Source organism: Xyrauchen texanus, chromosome 12 (assembly GCF_025860055.1).
Source record: "Xyrauchen texanus isolate HMW12.3.18 chromosome 12, RBS_HiC_50CHRs, whole genome shotgun sequence".
NCBI classification, from domain to species: Eukaryota; Metazoa; Chordata; class Actinopteri; order Cypriniformes; family Catostomidae; genus Xyrauchen; species Xyrauchen texanus.
In genome coordinates this window covers 18,729,783-18,748,334 of record NC_068287.1, presented here as the reverse complement: position 1 = coordinate 18,748,334, position 18,552 = coordinate 18,729,783, and the positions used below count along the sequence as shown (strand labels likewise).

General features: G+C 36.9%; 1 protein-coding gene across 1 annotated transcript; it reads right to left on the bottom strand.

Annotated features, from left to right (window-relative positions):
• Positions 1-17,268: 17,268 nt before the first annotated feature.
• On the bottom strand, positions 17,269-18,552 carry LOC127652497 (neuropeptide FF receptor 2-like). Its single transcript, XM_052138650.1, has one exon. It carries the CDS (start codon positions 18,550-18,552, stop codon positions 17,269-17,271), a length of 1,284 nt encoding a protein of 427 aa, XP_051994610.1.

Below are 18,552 nucleotides of genomic sequence, written 5' to 3'. Positions count from 1 at the left end.
GCCAGAGTCCAGACTTGAACCCGATTGAACATCTTTGGAGAGATCTGAAAATAGCTGTGCACCGACACTCCCCATCCAACCTGATGGAGCTTGAGAGGTCCTTCAAAGAAGAATTGGAGAAACTGCCCAAAAATAAGTGTGCCAAGCTTGTAGCATCATACACAAAAAGACTTGAGGCTGTAATTTGTGCCAAAGGTGCTTCAACAAAGTATTGAGCAAAGGCTGTGAATACTTACGTACATGTGATTTTTATTTTATAAATTTGCAAAGATTTCAAACAAACTTCTTTCACGTTGTCATTATGGGGTGCTGTGTTTAGAATTTTGAGGACAATAATGAATTGAATCCATTTTGGAATAAGGCTGTAACATAACAAAATGTGGAAAAAGTGAAGTGCTGTGAATACTTTCTGGATGCACTGTATATGAAACACCTAGATAGAACACACAGGTATCTGTCTGTCTTTACTTCTTGTAGAGAGAGACCATACACATAAACATGATCAATATTATTTATACATGCACATTAACAAATTCTGCATTAGAAAGACTATTTTTAACATTCTATGGTACACATTATGTTATAACATCTTAATATTGAACAAATAACCAAAGAGCACTGGTTCTTGATGGGTTGCAGGTCTGATCTGATATGGGTTCAATTACAGCATGGATAAACATGGTTTGTGCAAACCACAACATGTTTTGTGCAGTTAAATATTGATTTGTGATAAATAAAGGTGATAATACATTTCAATGATTGATTTTAAGGACATTTTTTTTATGAAAGTGAACTGTTTTCAGATACCACTTTATGTCAGATATAAAACCTGAGGCAAAAGCCATCTGTGTATCCTTCTATCTGTGCAATAGAGAGTTAAAAAGATGAAAACCTGAAGTGACATTATGAATGATACTGCTGATGCTAGTGGTTTCTTGCATTGTAAGCTGTAGGCTCTTTTGGAAATTAGAAATTCCTGCTCAGGATTATGTAGGGATGTAATCTTTCCTTTAGTGCCATGTCTTCCAATAGTATTGTAAGGCCTAAATAAAAATGGTAAAATAATGTCTTCACAACTCTCAGCATGGACTATTACTAAGTAGAAATTAAATTAAAAATGTATCATCATAAAATGGTGTTATATAAAGTTGACACAATCTTCTTGGATTAAAACTCTATGGGTAGGTTGCATTTGTTTCATCTTGATGCCCTTAAAGAAAAATGAGTTTAGATCCAATGGCTGTACAGAGAAGATTATCACCTTTTTAATGGCTGCTGCTACACAGTAAAATCTTAATTAGGTGACCTAGCTTAGTTTAAACAAATCAATTTACATTGCTTTTTTTAAGTAAATATACTTATTTGGCTCAAGTAAACTGTAAAACTGTGATTACAGTAGAAGGGACATTATGACTAGAATTTCAGTTAGTCATATGGCACATGGGATACTCCTCAGTACTTTTTTGTGCACATAAATCTGCACTTTTGTAAAGAAAAATTGAGTAAAGAAGAATGTCTAAAATTTTACAGGCTCCAAGTTCACCAGAGGTAACACTAATCACCCTAATAGTGATTTCACACAAACCACAACTATCAGCCAGCTAAAACAAAACAACAACAATAGTCATAAGAATTAAAACCTTTTACATTTTTAAATAACAATTATTATTTTTCTACATAAGTCCCCTTGTATTGAACAAACATACATAATTTATTAAAGTGCAAATGGTCATGGGAATTCCACACAGCTGCAATTTTATACTTGATAAGTTTTAGTTAGAAGCCAGTCTAAAGAATGTTTAAATGTTAAATATTTTCATTAATGACAACTTATGGGTTTAGAGAGGAACAGTGACTTAATTAAAACTAGTAAGAATAGTAAACAAAAAGCTTAAGTTGAGTAAACAATTTGTTTTTACAATTTGAGATAACTATTATTATTTACAGTGTACCTGCTTAAAATAACAGGTGTATTTAATTGTCTAAAAATCAATATTGTTCTAATTATTATGTCCACATGGTTTGTTTTTATAGAATCTGTAAAACACTGGAATCGGACTAATTTATTCATCGCAAAAGCATTTTGAATGAAATATGAAATAATTTCATTTTCAAGTCCAGTTCTAGCTATTTCCCTGCCAATATTAACACTGTTAAAGACCTCCGTCACCATCCTCTCAGGTTAAATAGAAAATTAGATGCCCGTTGAGATCTGGTTCTATGTGCTAAAGGTTTTGCTATCGGATTGCTATTTTAATCCATTAATCATCAAAATGAAATGTCCGTATTTGAGCCTTTATTAATTGAATTAGAACTGCCAATTGATTTCCTGCCTTTCCCTTTTCTAAGAATGTTTTAATTAATGTAGACACTCCTTAAATCAGTAGTGTCCGTGCATGTCACAGTGATGATTTTCAACAGATCTCTAATGAAAAATGCTAATAAAAATGGTCTGCCGATATAGGTTGAATAGACCAGGGGCATTAAGTCAATCAGGTTTTTATTTTCTTCACAATGAAATCAGTGGTGTCAAATAAATATCCTGCCCTATTATTGAATCAGACACCGCTAAAAAGGGCTCAGCAAAGGTCAGTGTCACAAGAAGTTGAATTTTACCTGGTGTAAATGGAAGAGACAAATTCAAAGATTTTGAGGAAGTATGTTGCTCAGTATTGTAGCTCAGGAGATATTATCTCTCTTTAAAATCAACATGAAACTGGGAAATGATTGTATTTTGATAAGTGGGATCTATTTGTCATGTAGTTGGAGAGGAGGAGTTGATAAATAGTTAAGAAATAGTTTTGTGACGTCACCCAAACAGGACAGTCGATTCAGAGGCAGAGCACGTTTCAAGAAACATTACAAAGACATTTACTTTCTTTGGAATAACATGCACTGTGTGAAACAAGACAAGCACGATTATTCCTTGAGTTTTGAAAGCAAATAAGATCAATTTTGATTTAATGTTCACATTGAAAAGTTCCTAAGAAATCCTAAAACCAATAATTGTGGGATAGTTTTGCCACTTTTTGGGGAGCAAAGAAAGCACAACCTGAATTCACCTAGAGTGGGAGCACCAGCCAACAGTCCCTATGAGGAAAGTGGCTTACAAAACACACTAAATTATGTCTTAAAGCTACATTATGTAACTTATGGCCCTCTAGAGGTTGAAATGGCAAGTTACTTGCGGGGGAACATTGTTTTGGTAATCACGTGAGTTGGGCTTCTACTTTGTGCATTAATCGATGGTTTGAGGTGTACCGGTGTACCCTATCTGATAACTTCAAATAACATAAATGAAGATTATCCTACTTATCATAAAACATTCACTATAAAGTGAAACAAAACAACTAGCTCAAGAGACAACATGTTTAGCTGGAAATGTTCGTTAGTCAGCTAATAAGATATATGAAGACGTAGGTAGTTTGCATACCCATAAAGCTTACATTTTCCACTGTACTTCCTTGAAAATGAAATCAAGCACTGCAGTATCAAAACCCATAATAAAATGCCCCATTAGAATGGTTAACACTATGTAACGGACTACCACGCTAATGTTAGATAGCTACCTGGATAACTATTGGTCCAGTACCTGTCGAGCAAGAATAGAGGCATCACTGGTTGGTTCTAAATCCTTTCAGATCTCAGAGTTGTCTACACCTCTGAAAAGCCAAGCCGATGTTGGTTTGCGTTTTATTACGGGTTATGTTAATTTATTATGCTTTCTCTTTATGCTTGCAGACTCTTTTCTGTTCATGGTTTTATTTTTATGTGTGATCCCCCCAGAGGGTTGCTTTTTTGAATGATCCATGGTCAATGTTGCCCAGTTGTTGTGGATACAAGCTTTTAGCTTCAAGCTACTACCACACCTTTCACTGCACCACACACACGCTAAAGTAGCCGGTGTTGCCACCTGTCCCGGTTTTACCGGGATTGTCCTTCTTTTTAATAACCTGTCCCGGGAAATTTATCCACTCTCCGGGACACTAAATGTCCCGGTTTTCGAAAGGCTACGTGAATATGTACATTCAACTATCTATTTTCTCTCCACTTGAAATAGCCTATGCGTTGTGCACAGAGTGGTCCGTGTCTCTTGTGTGTAGAATCCGCTATCATTGGCTCTGGGACGTGTGACGTGACGTAGTCTACGTCATCTAGCGCGTCTGTCTTCTTGGCAGCTAGCCAGTTACTACAGGCGGCAATTTGAGAAGCAGTGTGAAGAAGATTGTACGTCAACGTCGTTCGTTAGCGTTAACATGGGTGGCGAGACGGAAGATGAAGATGACAGTGTGTTCACAAAGACGGACAGGCCAGTAAAAAAGAAAATGAAACATTCGACATACTTTAATAATGACTGGTTGAAAAATGACAATTACTCCACATGGCTAAAGCCAACACCAGGCGACCCACTTTATGCTACCTGCTCCGTATGCTCAGTTAAAATTCTGGTTAAACATGAAGGCAAAACTGCTTTGGATGACCATGCTAAAACAAATAATTTTTTTAGCAAGGCAACTGAATCCACTGAGCTGTTGAAAGTAGTTGCTTTTGTTTTTTCCATACCAGTCAGTAATGCCTATGCAGAAAGAGTGTTCAGTCATATGGAGGATGTTTGGTCCGATAAAAGAAACAGACTGCAATAGTTGCAATGGTGAAGTCTGAGCTTCAGGTCAGATTGAATTTCAAATTGTCATGCACTGAATTCAAGACATTCATTGAAGAACAGAAACCACTGATAGCTGCAGCAAAGGGAAACGCCAAGTATAGATGGAAGACTAGGTAAGCTAAGGCCCATTTATGTATGATTTTGTTATTCCAATGTCTGATTGAGACATACTAAATAAAAGTGGCTATAGATGTGGCTAAGGTATGGTAAATGCAAATCTAATGTCATCCCTCTACTTATTTCTTTAGCAAAGCAAAAGCAAGCACAAGCACAGTATCTAAGCAACCAGGTAAGCTATAAGTTAAGATAAGTGAGAATACTTGAGATGTTTAAAATATTCACGACTATGCACAATCTTACTGCACAACGACCAATTGTGTCTTCTGAGTCTAATGTCTAATGGACATTTTCACTTGTGAGCAAAGCGGTGGCCGGGTCATTGATTTGTCCAGGTTTTTTATCAGACATAGGTGGCAACCCTAAGCCGGACCGGCTTCATATATGGACATGACGTAAACACACATGGACGAATGATGCAAAAATGCAAAGGTTTCTGTTAGGGGTTTGGTCTAGTTAAAAGGTAGGTTAAAATATTTACCTTAAGCAGTTTTCTAAAAAAAAATGTAATTTTTTTTTTTACTTGTCTGTGAGCTTGCTTGGCTGAATAATCTGATGTTATATCTTAGATATCCAGATCAAAATATGCCATCCAGCAGGAAAAGCAAACATATCATCAGAAAAATATGTTTTCGACAATTGACCATTCCGACCATCATTTTTCAGAGAAGCTGATGTTCACCTCTATTCTTCCAGGTTTTAATAATGCATTGGACAGTTCTTAACTCAATTACAGTGATTTCAGCAGTCTCCTTGCTGAGTTGTTTTCTTTCTTGATGCAGGCCAATAATTTGCCCCTTCTGAAACACAGTAACATCTTTTTCACGACCACTGGATCTGTCTTCCGACATGGTTGCTTAAGAATTGTGAAGCTACACACTGCATCTGTTAGGGTTAAAAGAACTGTTGTCAGTTGTAACATATTAATCACTGCAATCATTATTCAATTATAAGCTCAAGGATCAGTTCATTTAAATCCAAATGCCAAAGCATTCTTTGGCAAAGCAGTGTATAACACAAAGGGGAGGATCTCAGCAAATGACACTTAAATTTCGATGAAAAAACAAAGGTGGTGCATGAATTTAAAATTAGACTGAATGTTTATGGACGAGCAAATCTTTGTGGGCTAAAATGAGTTAGAGCGCCACCTACATTTCAGATGTACAGATATTGTGATGGAATGTGAAAGTTTTCTAGTGCTTGCTGCCATCCAGTTGAATGAAATAAGACTTTTCAAAGAGAGCTAGAGTGAACAGAACCAGAATTACATGTTTTCATGACAACAACAAAATATATAGTTTTGCAAATAGTAAAAAAACTGTTTTGGTCCACAGTATGTGTGAATGGAGTGCTTTTAAATTTGAGTGTGAAAAATGAGTGTGAAAAATTGTGGGCGGCAACCCAAAAATGCACCAGAGTTAAAGGGGTAAAGTATTAGAACATACATTTACATTTATGCATTTGGCAGACGCTTTTATCCAAAGCAACTTACAGTGCACTTATTACAGGGACAATCCCCCCGGAGCAACCTGGAGTTAAGTGTCTTGCTCAAGGACACAATGGTGGTGGCTGTGGGGCTCGAATCAGCATCCTTCTGATTACCAGATTACCAATTATGTACTTTAGACCACTACACCACCACTACCGTTAGATATTTTTAAAAGCAGTTGAAGTCAGTGATTGAATAAACTGGGTTTGAAAAAAAAAAACTTGGACAAAGAAAACAGGTTCATAAAGGGAATAAATAATGCTTTATTTCACTTTTAAAATTTCCAAAATTTGGCAAATTCATGATCAATACAAGTTAAAGAGATGTCTGCAGTATAATATAAAGACATTATATGTTTTTTGTTGTTTTTAAAACAATGACAATAAAATCTATCTATCTATCTATCTATCTATCTATCTATCTATCTATCTATCTATCTATCTATCTATCTATCTATCTATCCATCCATCCATCCCTGTCTGTCTGGCTGTCTGTCTGTCTGTGTCCATCCATCCATCCATCCATCCATCTATCTATCTATCTATCTATCTATCTATCTATCTATCTATCTATCTATCTATCTATCTATCTATCTATCTATCTATCTATCTATCTATCTATCTATCTATCTATCCATCTATCCATCCATCCATCCCTGTCTGTCTGGCTGTCTGTCTGTCTGTGTCCATCCATCCATCCATCCATCCATCCATCCATCCATCCATCCATCCATCCATCCATCCATCCATCCATCCATCTATCTATCTATCTATCTATCTATCTATCTATCTATCTATCTATCTATCTATCTATCTATCTGTCTGTCTGTCTGTCTGTCTGTCTGTCTGTCTGTCTGTCTGTCTGTCTGTCTGTCTGTCTCCATCCATCCATCTCTGTCTGTCTGTCTGGCTGTCTGTCTGTCTGTCTCCATCCATCCATCCATCCATCCATCCATCCATCTATCTATCTATCTATCTATCTATCTATCTATCTATCTATCTATCTATCTATCTATCTATCTATCTATCTATCTATCTGTCTGTCTGTCTGTCTGTCTGTCTGTCTGTCTGTCTGTCTGTCTGTGTCCATCCATCCATCCATCCATCCATCCATCCATCCATCCATCCATCCATCTCTGTCTGTCTGTCTGTGTCCATCCATCCATCCATCCATCCATCCATCTATCTATCTATCTATCTATCTATCTATCTATCTATCTATCTATCTATCTATCTATCTATCTATCTATCTATCTATCTATCTGTCTGTCTGTCTGTCTGTCTGTCTGTCTGTCTGTCTGTCTGTCTGTCTGTCTGTCTGTCTGTCTGTCTCCATCCATCCATCTAAAATACTTTTTAATACAGTACATATGAAAGAAAAATTTCCAGCAATATCTGTGGATGTTTCCAAATTAAAGCCGCCCTAGTTAGTGCTGTCAGTTGACCTTGGTTCAAACGCTTAAGGGTTTTTGGAAAGGCCAGCTGGCATCTTGCAGGGAAATGATTGCAGATGTATGCATGCAGCAGCCATACTCTCCTCTCTTGATGGAAGACTATCAGAGCTTAGGGCAATATGCACACAGACAGAGGGTTAATATGCAAGCCATTTCTTCAAAACAATTTAATAAAAATACCATCACACATCTGCTGTGTCACTAAAGTAAATTCTTCCACCTATAACTGTATCATAGGAATAGATTTGCTTTTATCATGCTGTCACCACAGGACATAATTGTCTTGTAAACATACTCTTTAAAAGAGGTCAGGTGGGTTATGGTCTGCCATGCCACAGCATTCTCAAATACAGCCAAGAATATTGAAAACTTGAGTAGTGGTTCTCAATGGACCCAGATTTTACATGGGATATCAAGTGGAGTCTTAACCCTGTACCAAATATAATTTGTGTTTTGGGTTTGTTTATCCAAAAATGAAAATTCTCTCATTATTTACTCACCCTCATTCCATATGTGTATGACTTTCCTTCTTCTGCTGAACTCAAACAGAGATTTTTAGAAGAATATCTCAGCTCTGTAAAAGCATATAATGCAAGTGGATGGCGATCATCACTTTAAAGCTGCAAAAAGCACAGACAATCCTAATAAAAGTAGTCCATAAGACTCCAGTGGTTAAATTAATGTCTTCTAAAATGATACGATCGCTTTGGGTGAGAAACTTAAATATTTAAGTAATTTTCACTATAATAGTTTACTTCCAGTCGCTCTCCAAAGCACTTCCAAGAGGATACTCAGTTCACGCTGCCTCTCACGCGTAACACGTTGACGTTCACGGGAGAACTGGAGAATAAAACCGGAAGTGCAGCTTGATTTTTTTTTACAATAGAACAATGTTCACAAGCTTCATTGGTTTTGCTTTCATTTGAACCCTAGAGGCAGTGTGAACTGAGTCCCCTCGTGGACGAACTTTGGAGAGCGACCAGAAGTAAACAATAATAGTGAAAAGGGCTTTAATATTGTTTCTTATAAAATCTGTTTCTCTCCCAAAGTGATCGTATTGTTTTAGAAGACATTGAATTAACCAATGCCTTGTATGGATTATTTTTTATTAGGATTTGTGCTTTTTGGAGGCATCCATTTGTATTGTATGGCCTTACAGAGCTGAGATATTCATCTAAAAATCTTTGTTTGTGTTCTGCTGCTGAAAAAAGTATTAGCCTACTCATCTGGGATAGCATGAGAACGAGTAAATGATGGGAGAATTTGTATTTTTGGGTGAACTATCCCTTTAAATATATTCTGTCATATTTTGCTTAAAACGGATGGTTCAGACTCTTAAAGCCAATTATGTTTTATGTACAGTCCCTCTTGGAAACAGAACAAGGTTTAATTTATCTGTTATCAAAGAGAACTTATCTAGAAATGTAGACATTTTGAGGCAGTAGCACTTAAACTGTTCAGTAATTGATTTATCACTTAGAATTTGTGATTCAGGCTGGAGATTTGATGATGCAGTCATTTGTTACCTGACCGCATACTGATATAACGATAGCAAAGACTTAACTTAACTCTATCCTGTCGCATCCATTCTTGATTTATTTATATTCTCTCTGGGCTTCTTTTTAACGTTTTGAGAGAATTTGTTGGTGTGAGTTGAGGTGACACAGCTAATGGATTAATGCAGAGGAAGAGATCTGAGAATGTGTGTTGACCATATATCATCTGAGTCCTGTGATGTCACTTGTACACATGATGTATACTAAACCAAAGTGCAAATAGCAGATTTTTATGTCTTAAAATGGCATACTTGAAACACAGCATGGGTAGGCATATGTTACTTATTTAGAGCTAGGCTAAAGCATGGCATGGCATAGCTTATCTTTCGTAGATGGCCTTGAGGTGTTTAGGGAGAAACAAGTAGTTAGTCCATCAGGAGTGCACTCACCTCCTTTAACACATTGCTGATTAGGTTGTGGGATGTGCTCTCGAATCTGGACTCTACTGACAAGGATTTATCTTGGGAAATTAATGGTATTAAAGGGAATGTAGAAAATGGAATTGGTTGAGTATATAAGCTTAGTCCTGGATGATATGTGAAAGTGAACACTGAGTCACTCTATATTTAATCGTGGACTCTCCCTGCTGGGGTTAATGGAAATGGAGCCAGGATTAAAAGCGAGTTGTATATTGCAAGTGACCATAGCACTTTGAAGGAGGGTAGTCTTTCCCTGAAAAACCATTGATCAGATTGTTGCAGGTTGGATCAATGGGAATTGATATGATAATGATGATCATGGTGATTAGGAAGGCAAAAAATCATTATACCCTCTGCCAGGGCCAGACTGAAAGTAAAAATCGGCCCTGGAAAATCCAGCCCATCTGGCTCACACATTCCCCTGTGCTCCTGATGGTTAGTCCATCTCTGCCCTCTGCTTCTCCCTTTCCATTATGGTCATAATTATGTGACTGGGCCAGGGCAGTCTCATTTACTTTACATTTACAATATTGCCTTGAAACTCTTCTGCCAAATTTGTAAACACTATATATAAATGTATTTACATTAAGTCATTTAGCAGATGCTTTTATCCAAAGCGACTTACAAATGAGGAACATAGAAAGTAATTTGTCATATAAAAGTCAACAGTAACTGCAGTATCGCACTGCCAAGAGTGGCTGCAGTAGTTTAGAAGCTAGCTCAGAAGAAAGAGACCAACAAAGAATTTGGAACTGTGCTCTGCTTCTATTTTAATAATGTTGCTTAAATGCATGAAAGAAAACTTAATGGATCATAATATGATAATTTATGTGATTTGTGTGTGTGCGTTTCACTTGCTATTTGCCTGTTTCGAAGCAAAAAAAAAAAGAAGGCACTTAAAATGTTCTTACTCTGGCAATTTTGGCATTACTAAATGCCATTCATGTGTGGTAACAGATTAGACCAGTTATATTTTTAAATCAAGATCTCAAAAGTTGTCACAAATGCAAAAGCGCATTCATGTAATTTTATTCCAAAAGCAATTCGCAAATCTAAAACTAACTTTAAGGCACAAATGCAATCGGTTCACCATATATGTGTGGATCAGGGTTTCCAATCAATTTATCAATAAATTAAGAACAATTTACTGCAGTTGCTTGATTAATATGTAATCATGTACTCCATAAAAAGTAACTGTAATCTACTTTTGATCATTCTGAAATGTAATTGAATCTAATTACAAGTTTGTTGTTTTTAAAACAATGACAATAAAATCTATCTATCTGTCTGTCTGTCAGTCTGTCTGTCTGTCTGTCTGTCTGTCTGTCTCTCTCCATCCATCCTAATTACTTGATTTGTAAAAGATTACATGTAATCCATTACTGCCCAGCTCTGGTCACTATTTACAACTATTATATGAAATCAGCAAACAGAACATCCTTTTAAATACATCCTGTTTTGGACAAAAATTCACACAGTTCTTTCCATACAACAACAGTTTATGGTGTCCATGTCTGTCAAGATCCAAAAAGGACAAACAATACCAAAAAAGAACCATCTTCAATATGATTAAAACCTTTATGTTGCAACTTGCGTGCTGCATTCGGTTACAAATCACATGAGAACCAATGGTGTTTGTTAGTAATGGTGGGATACTTGGCAAGACGCATCAACACGCCATCTTTGAATTTAAACGGCAATGAGATTTCAAAACTCGATGGAGGGCAAGATTAACAGAATAACTATTAAAATTTTGGTCTGTTTTTCACACAAAGCTAAGTTAGATTTTTACAAAATCCCTAAACAAAGGCTAAAATTATCAAGAGAAACTCCAACTAGAGCTTTAAGGCTACATTTAGAAAACTTTCCACAGACCTTCAGACTGTTCTGACTTAGTGTGCTATGTCTTTTCTAACTGATTGAACTTTGAATCCCCAAAACTCAAACTTTTACTTACTGTATCTAGTTTCAATTGTTCTTCCTTTCTGATATTGCCAGCATTATCAATATGTATTTTAAAGATTCAGAAGGGGAAGTCAGTGCCTTTAAATAAAATGTTGTCTTTCATGTGAAGTCAGAAAGGGAGAGAATGTAGTGCAAAAATCACCTAATGATTTTCCACATAGGTTTACAAGGTTAGTTCCTCCAACACTTCACCTTCCAAGAACTATTTTTTTTTTTTTCCCACAAAAGCATTAGCAAAAGCAATTTTTTTTAATGTATTTCTTTTAACTGAATGATACAGTATATGCCTATATAAGGCAGACCAGAGTCCCCCTGAAGGATGCTTCCACATGCTGTCATAATTCTGTGAACACTTTCACAATTAATGCAGAAAATCACATGCACTAAATAAATGTCCTTTAGAACATAAATTGTAATTTTTTCGAAGCAGATATTTGTAAAGAGGCAGATATTAGCCTATATTGTTTTTATATATAAAAATGGTGAAGATAATTAATTTGTAATGCCTGATTGGATTTCAAATTCAGCTGTGCCAAGATTGGGTAAATGGAATTATTCGACTGCATAATTGAAAAGAGATAAACAAATGCAACACAGTCCTGACTGGACAGCAGCATGAGAGACTGAAGTAGTTGCAATGTAATTGGCCATTGGACTCTCTTATAATACAGGACAATCACACAGCACAGATTATATTCTGATATCAATAGCATGGCACTTTTTATTTGATATACAGTAGAATAAATAATGCAAGAAGATAGTTTGAAGGTATATTAGTTGTACTAATCCAAAGACATTTGAGTCAAAGATCCATGGTCACTCAAAAAGGAGTAGTTCACTCAAAAATGAAACATCTCTCATCATTTACTCACCGCCATGCCGTATCAAACTCATATGACTTTCTTTTTTCTGCAAAACACAAACAAAGATATTTGTCAATGATGTCCAAACTTTCAAGCTCAAAAAGGACAGAAAGTCACTCAAGTGGTTTAATCCATGTCTTCTGAAGTGATATTATAGCTTTGAGTGAGTAACAGAAATAATCCGGTCCTTTTCCACAAAAGAATCTTTACTTCTGCACAGCTCTCCAATCTACATTCATGAGAGAAGCTCGTTCATGTGTCCCCACGGTTGACACATGCGTGTTTGCATGTTCACGCAAGAACTGATGCATGCGTGATAATATAAGATATAATATAAAAAAGGAATTAATTTTTGCTTTCTCACTCAAAGTTATCATATAGCTTCGTGACAGTCATATGGATTACTTTTGTGCTGCCTCTGTCTTTTTTGGAGCTTGAAAGTTTTGGACCCAATTAGGGCTGGGCGATATGGCCAAAATTGTTACCACGATAATCTTTTTCATATTGTTCGATATCGATATTTATCACGATATACATTTACACATTGCACTTTCTTTTTTTATTTCAAAGTTGATGGAAGAAAAGAAGAAAAAATTTATTCTAAACAGTCAAAATAGTCTCTACAAAACTGCACAGGGGGTCCAGAGATGGCCAAAGCAGTGGGGTCTGCGGGATCTTTTACCAATTTGACTGTCTTTTACAGTTTATCAATTGAAAATGAATGTTAAAAGATCATCTGTTTGTTCTGAAGCATAGTGACAACTGTCCATATTTGTTGGAATATTTTTACATTAAAATGAAATATTTTTTTTATGTTTCTTTAGATTCAGATACCCAAGTATGGGGCATAGAAGCTCTTGTGACTGTGGAATGTGGGTTCAAGGGTGTCCCGAGAGAACATTTTGAAAACGTTTAAAACATTTTTTTTTAAACATTTGTATATTTTCATTAAAGTGAGAGACTAGTCTACCAACTAGTAATTTTAGTCTTTCCTTATCCATTCCAGACATCTAATACATTTTCACAAAATTAGAACAGAATTCGATTTGTTTATTATTAAAGGCTCATAGCATGCCAATTAATAAAGATACATTTAGAAGGGAAAACATTTTGGTCTAAAAGGTGCTTTGAAACCACGTTAACTCATGCCACGCTTCATGTCTTCACATGCAGGGAAAAGAGGCAACACGTGTGGAGCGGGACAGGGCAGAAATGATGCATGTTTGGTGCCAGAGTACAATATTCAAGATTACAACGCAGAAAGATCAGAGCTGTTGTCCACATCACTGTTGATCTGTCGTGATCTTCACTAGAGACGATGAGAGGGCGCAACCGTTGTCATGAAGTCTTGCGGTGCGGATGGAATCAATTCGGTGTCCGACCTAACCTAATTGTTAGCAAGGCAGCTAGCATTAGCAAGTTCATTCAGTCTGACCCTACGTTACCACTGGCGCGTTGTGAGCGAAGCTGAGAGCGTTTTCAATTAGTTCCTATGAAAGCAGAGCTTCATACTTGCAAGGTAGATCATAGGATTGGCAGCGGTGCGGAGGAAGCTCTCTCCTTGCTCTTTGAGCGGATTTCGTCCGCCCCAGTGGAAATGCAGCCTGAGAAAGCCGAACTGCTTGTGTTTTAGTGACTCGCATTAAATATCGAAAATTCCTCAAAAGCTTATCGTGGATTTTCTTTATCGTGATATATATCGATATCGTTTTATTGCCCAGCCCTAGACCTAATTGATTTATTTTGTAAAGACAAAAACACATCATACATACATCAAAATGTCTTTGATTGTGTTCCGCAGAAGAAAGAAAGCATGAGGGTGAGTAAATAATGAGAGAATCATTTTTGGGTGAACTCTCCCATTTTTGTACTTTAAAGGTTATCACATGAATTTTTGAAATTTCTTAAAGAGAAAGTGCACAAAAAAGAAATCACTTAATCTACAAAACATTCATGTTTGTATTTGATTTTATAATTTGTATATATGCTGTACAATTACACAAAAAGGGTGAACATATACAATATGCAATAGTTCACTGCATATGTTTTTGTAACTGTTCAGTAAAGCTGTGACTATCAGACAATCACAGCCTATTGTTTTTTTCAAAAAAACAAAGCACTAAATTTGTCACATTCAAATTAATTTAGTATAAACAACAATGGCTTCACAAACTCACATTTTCCTAAATTATTCAATGCAAATGCACTGTAAATGTACATTTAATACACATACAAATGTAATTGTATACAGATTGTGTTGGTTTTACGTTATATAAAGAGATGATATTATCTGCTAACCAGATATTCATAGATTCTGTGTTTTTAATCAAGAAGTGCTCCTTGTTCTATCTAGTTAGATGTGCACTGAGCTCAGGCTGATAACAGCCTTTAACTCTCCTGAACTGAATTACTATTCATCAAGTTCTAAACTCTCCTCTCAATAGTTACTCGTTCGTACGAAAGTGAAATACTATTACTGCATATTATAGGCTAATCAAGCCCTATTCTGCAAACTCACTGAAGTGACAGATCCTAATCAGAATTAGCATGAATATGAAGGGTACTGCCAAAGTTGGTGCATAACATGTGTGAAAGGGGAAGAAGAAGAGCTTCCTGAGAGGAGGGATGCATGACTGTGAATATTTGAATGGTGATATGAAAAAGAGATTGTCTTTGCCTTTATGTAGAGTTTTATATTGCGGTGTTATTGTATTTTTCCACTAGGTAATCTGGATTTCATCAGAGGAAGCTAAATGCACTGGATTCTGATCATATTATCTATCAGACGTACATGAGTTGTTTTGTGCATCTCTTGCTTTTATAATGTTATTTTGTAATTGTGACATGTGATATGTGTTATGATAAAATAAAAGAAGAGATTCAGAGGAGATAGAAAAGGATGGTTTTGTACAATATTCTTTTAATTTTTTAGTGTGTGGATATATTCCTATCAAAAGAGGCCTTGTTCTAAGCTAATCAATGAACAATCTCATTTGCAATTCACATTGATTTTCATTGAAAAAAGCAAATATAAATTACATAGCACAGGACCTATACGGTAGCCTACATTCGGTCTGCCCTTAATTTAATTCACGCACAGATCTTCTTAACCTGAACAAAAAAAATGCTACTAAATGCAGATGTATATGTCTATATATATATATATATGGGAATTCAGTGTAATGCACTGTACAGTTCAAATTGATTTGATTTGTTTCCGCTATCATTTAAAATACATCTGTCCTAATTTGTTGGTGATTGAGCATTTATGTACCATCTGTGTGAGCGACGTCTTCACAAAACAGTGAGTCTGATCTCACGGAAATGACGTGACTGTTGCGACTTTTTGCAAAATTAGATCCTTAAACGTATTCTGGCAGTTCTGAGGTGAAATGTCCACAGTGTGGTACTAAAACCGAGTTAAATGATCTCCCAAACAGATGAGAATTTTTAATGACACTTTCGGTTCACGTGTTGACTTTTGTGCTCTTCAGGACTCGTACCACCATTCTTTGCATCGCAAATGCAACATTATCCATGGAGCTACCATGCATTTTGATCGTGTTGGAAGAAGCTATTAAATGTTATGTAATGCAAATATTAACATGCACTATAGTAAATATAGTGTATAGTATAGCATAGCTTTGTACAGTATTGTATAGTATAGTATGGTATAGTGTTAGAATGTCCTAAGCACTGTATAAGGAACAGAGTGAAAGGTAAGCTTTAATGCAAAGATACATTTTACTTGTATTTTGTTGTACTCTATAGTGTTAATTTCACAAGGAAACTGCTGCGATATGTAAAACCAGCCACGTAAAAATTATTTTGCAAAACTGGAGGTATATTGATGTGATTCGATGAGACCAGGTTGAAAACAGTGCTCTTTATTTAGTCACAAAATCAAGAGACGAACATCTTTTATTCACGTACAATGTTTGTGATGAGGCAATATAATTGGACAGTTTACAGATGCAATCAAAATGCTAATGTTGTATCCAAGCACTTTCTTTGCAGATTTTCTTAGAATGACTAGTGGCCAGCCCAGTGGCATGCTATTTTACAGCACTAAAGGCAAATGAACAATACTTGAAGGAATAGTTCACCCAAAAATGAGAATTCTCTCATAATTTACTCACCTTAATGTCATCTCAAACTCGTATGACTTTCTTTCTACTTCGGAACAAGATATTTTGATGAAGATATGAAGTGTTTTTGTCCATACAATGCATGTCAATGTGGTCTAACACTTTGAGGCTCCAAAAAGCACATTAAGGAAGAATAAATGCAACCCATACGACTTGAGTGCTTTAATCAATGTTCACTGAAGCGATATGATTGGTGAGAAATGTAACTAATTTCTCACTGTAAATCTCCTTGGCGATCATGGTTTGGTCATGTCATGATCCCGAAGGTGACTGATTTGACCAGATACAGTGAAAAAAAAGGAACGTTTTGGTGCGTTTCTAACCCAAAACTGATAGTATGCTTCAAAAGACATGGATTAAACCACTTGAGTCATATGGATTACCATTATGCTGCATTTGTCTTTTTTGGAGCATGCATTGTATGTACAAAAACACATTACATATTTATATGAAAATAACTTTGTTTGTGTAACACAGAAGAAAGAAAATCAAATGAGATGGCTTAAGGGTAAGTAAAAGATTAGATAATTATAATTTTGGGTGTAATCTTCCTTAAAGTGCCCTGTGTCTTTTCAGTTAATGAGTAGCCTTACTACAGGTTAGATAACTCAAGATTGCTTCTAGACATTATCCTCAATGAGATACTTTGGAGAGACACCATCTGGCTGTTATTGGAACACCAATCAGAGAGGGTCTCCATTGACACCTGGCTTACTGCACCTTGTCGCCGGTCAGATTGCTGCTGTTTGAGAGAGAAGACAAGGTTTCTAGAGCTGGAGGATCTAAGAACAGAGAGCATCCTCTGGTGATATTTTGACCTGACTGCTCTGGCAGAGCGGTACAGATCGCCTAAGAAACAATAGCAGATTGGATTGAGGCTGGAGTTAGTGAGGCCCAACCACTGGGCAAAAGGACGAGTCTGCAGAACCCAGTGAGGTGGATGGACCTCCTGGTCAATCAGAATATCTGCCATATAGAGTGGGAGCCAGGAGACAGCGAACAGAAGGACCAAAGTGACCACCACCTTGGCGATCTTCTTACGCATCTTCAGACGTGAGGCGTGCATGGCCTGGCTGTGTGGATCAAAGTCAGTGAAATGTTGAGAAGCCCTCCAGAGCTTCCTGCCCGTTAGGAAGCTGATAATCAGGTTGAAAGTCACGGGTATACAGTAGAGAGCAATAAAGAGAAGAACATTGTAGGCTTGCTTGAGAGTCACCTGAGGCCAGAGCTCTCTGCAAATTGGCACGACAATGTCAGTCAAGTGGATCTCGTCCAGCTTGATCATGAAGAGTAAAGGTGCACAAATCGCAGAGGACACGCCCCACACACCCACAATGGTGATGTAGATCTTCTTCTGAGTGAAGTAGGAGAGGGAATTCAATGGACTGTGAACACTGTAGTACCGGTTAACACTGATGACGGTCAAGCTGAGGACACTTGCTGAAACAGACACTGCCTGGATGAAGGGAACGGCTCGGCACAGGAGGTCTCCGTACACCCATGCGGTGTAAATTGTGTGGCCAAGCGTGATGGGCATACAGATGCAAACCACCATAAGGTCACACACTGCCAAGTTGATGAGTAAACTCCGGGTGGCACTGATGCTCTGTATCCTATTACTCTTCTGGCAGGAAAGCATTCGAATGGCCATGAGATTTCCAATGAAGCCCACCACAAATGATAATGAATACATCACGGTGAGAGCGATAGTGGTAGGCTCCTTGATTGTCAACAGCAGCAGTTTCTCTAGTTCTCCACCCTGGTGGAGGAAAAAATCACTTTCTAAGTCCTCAGCTCCATGGAGAGAGCTGTTCAAGGACAGCAAGGCGTTCGAGAGCCGCAGCTCTTTTTTCAGGTAGCCTGTAGTGAAATTCAT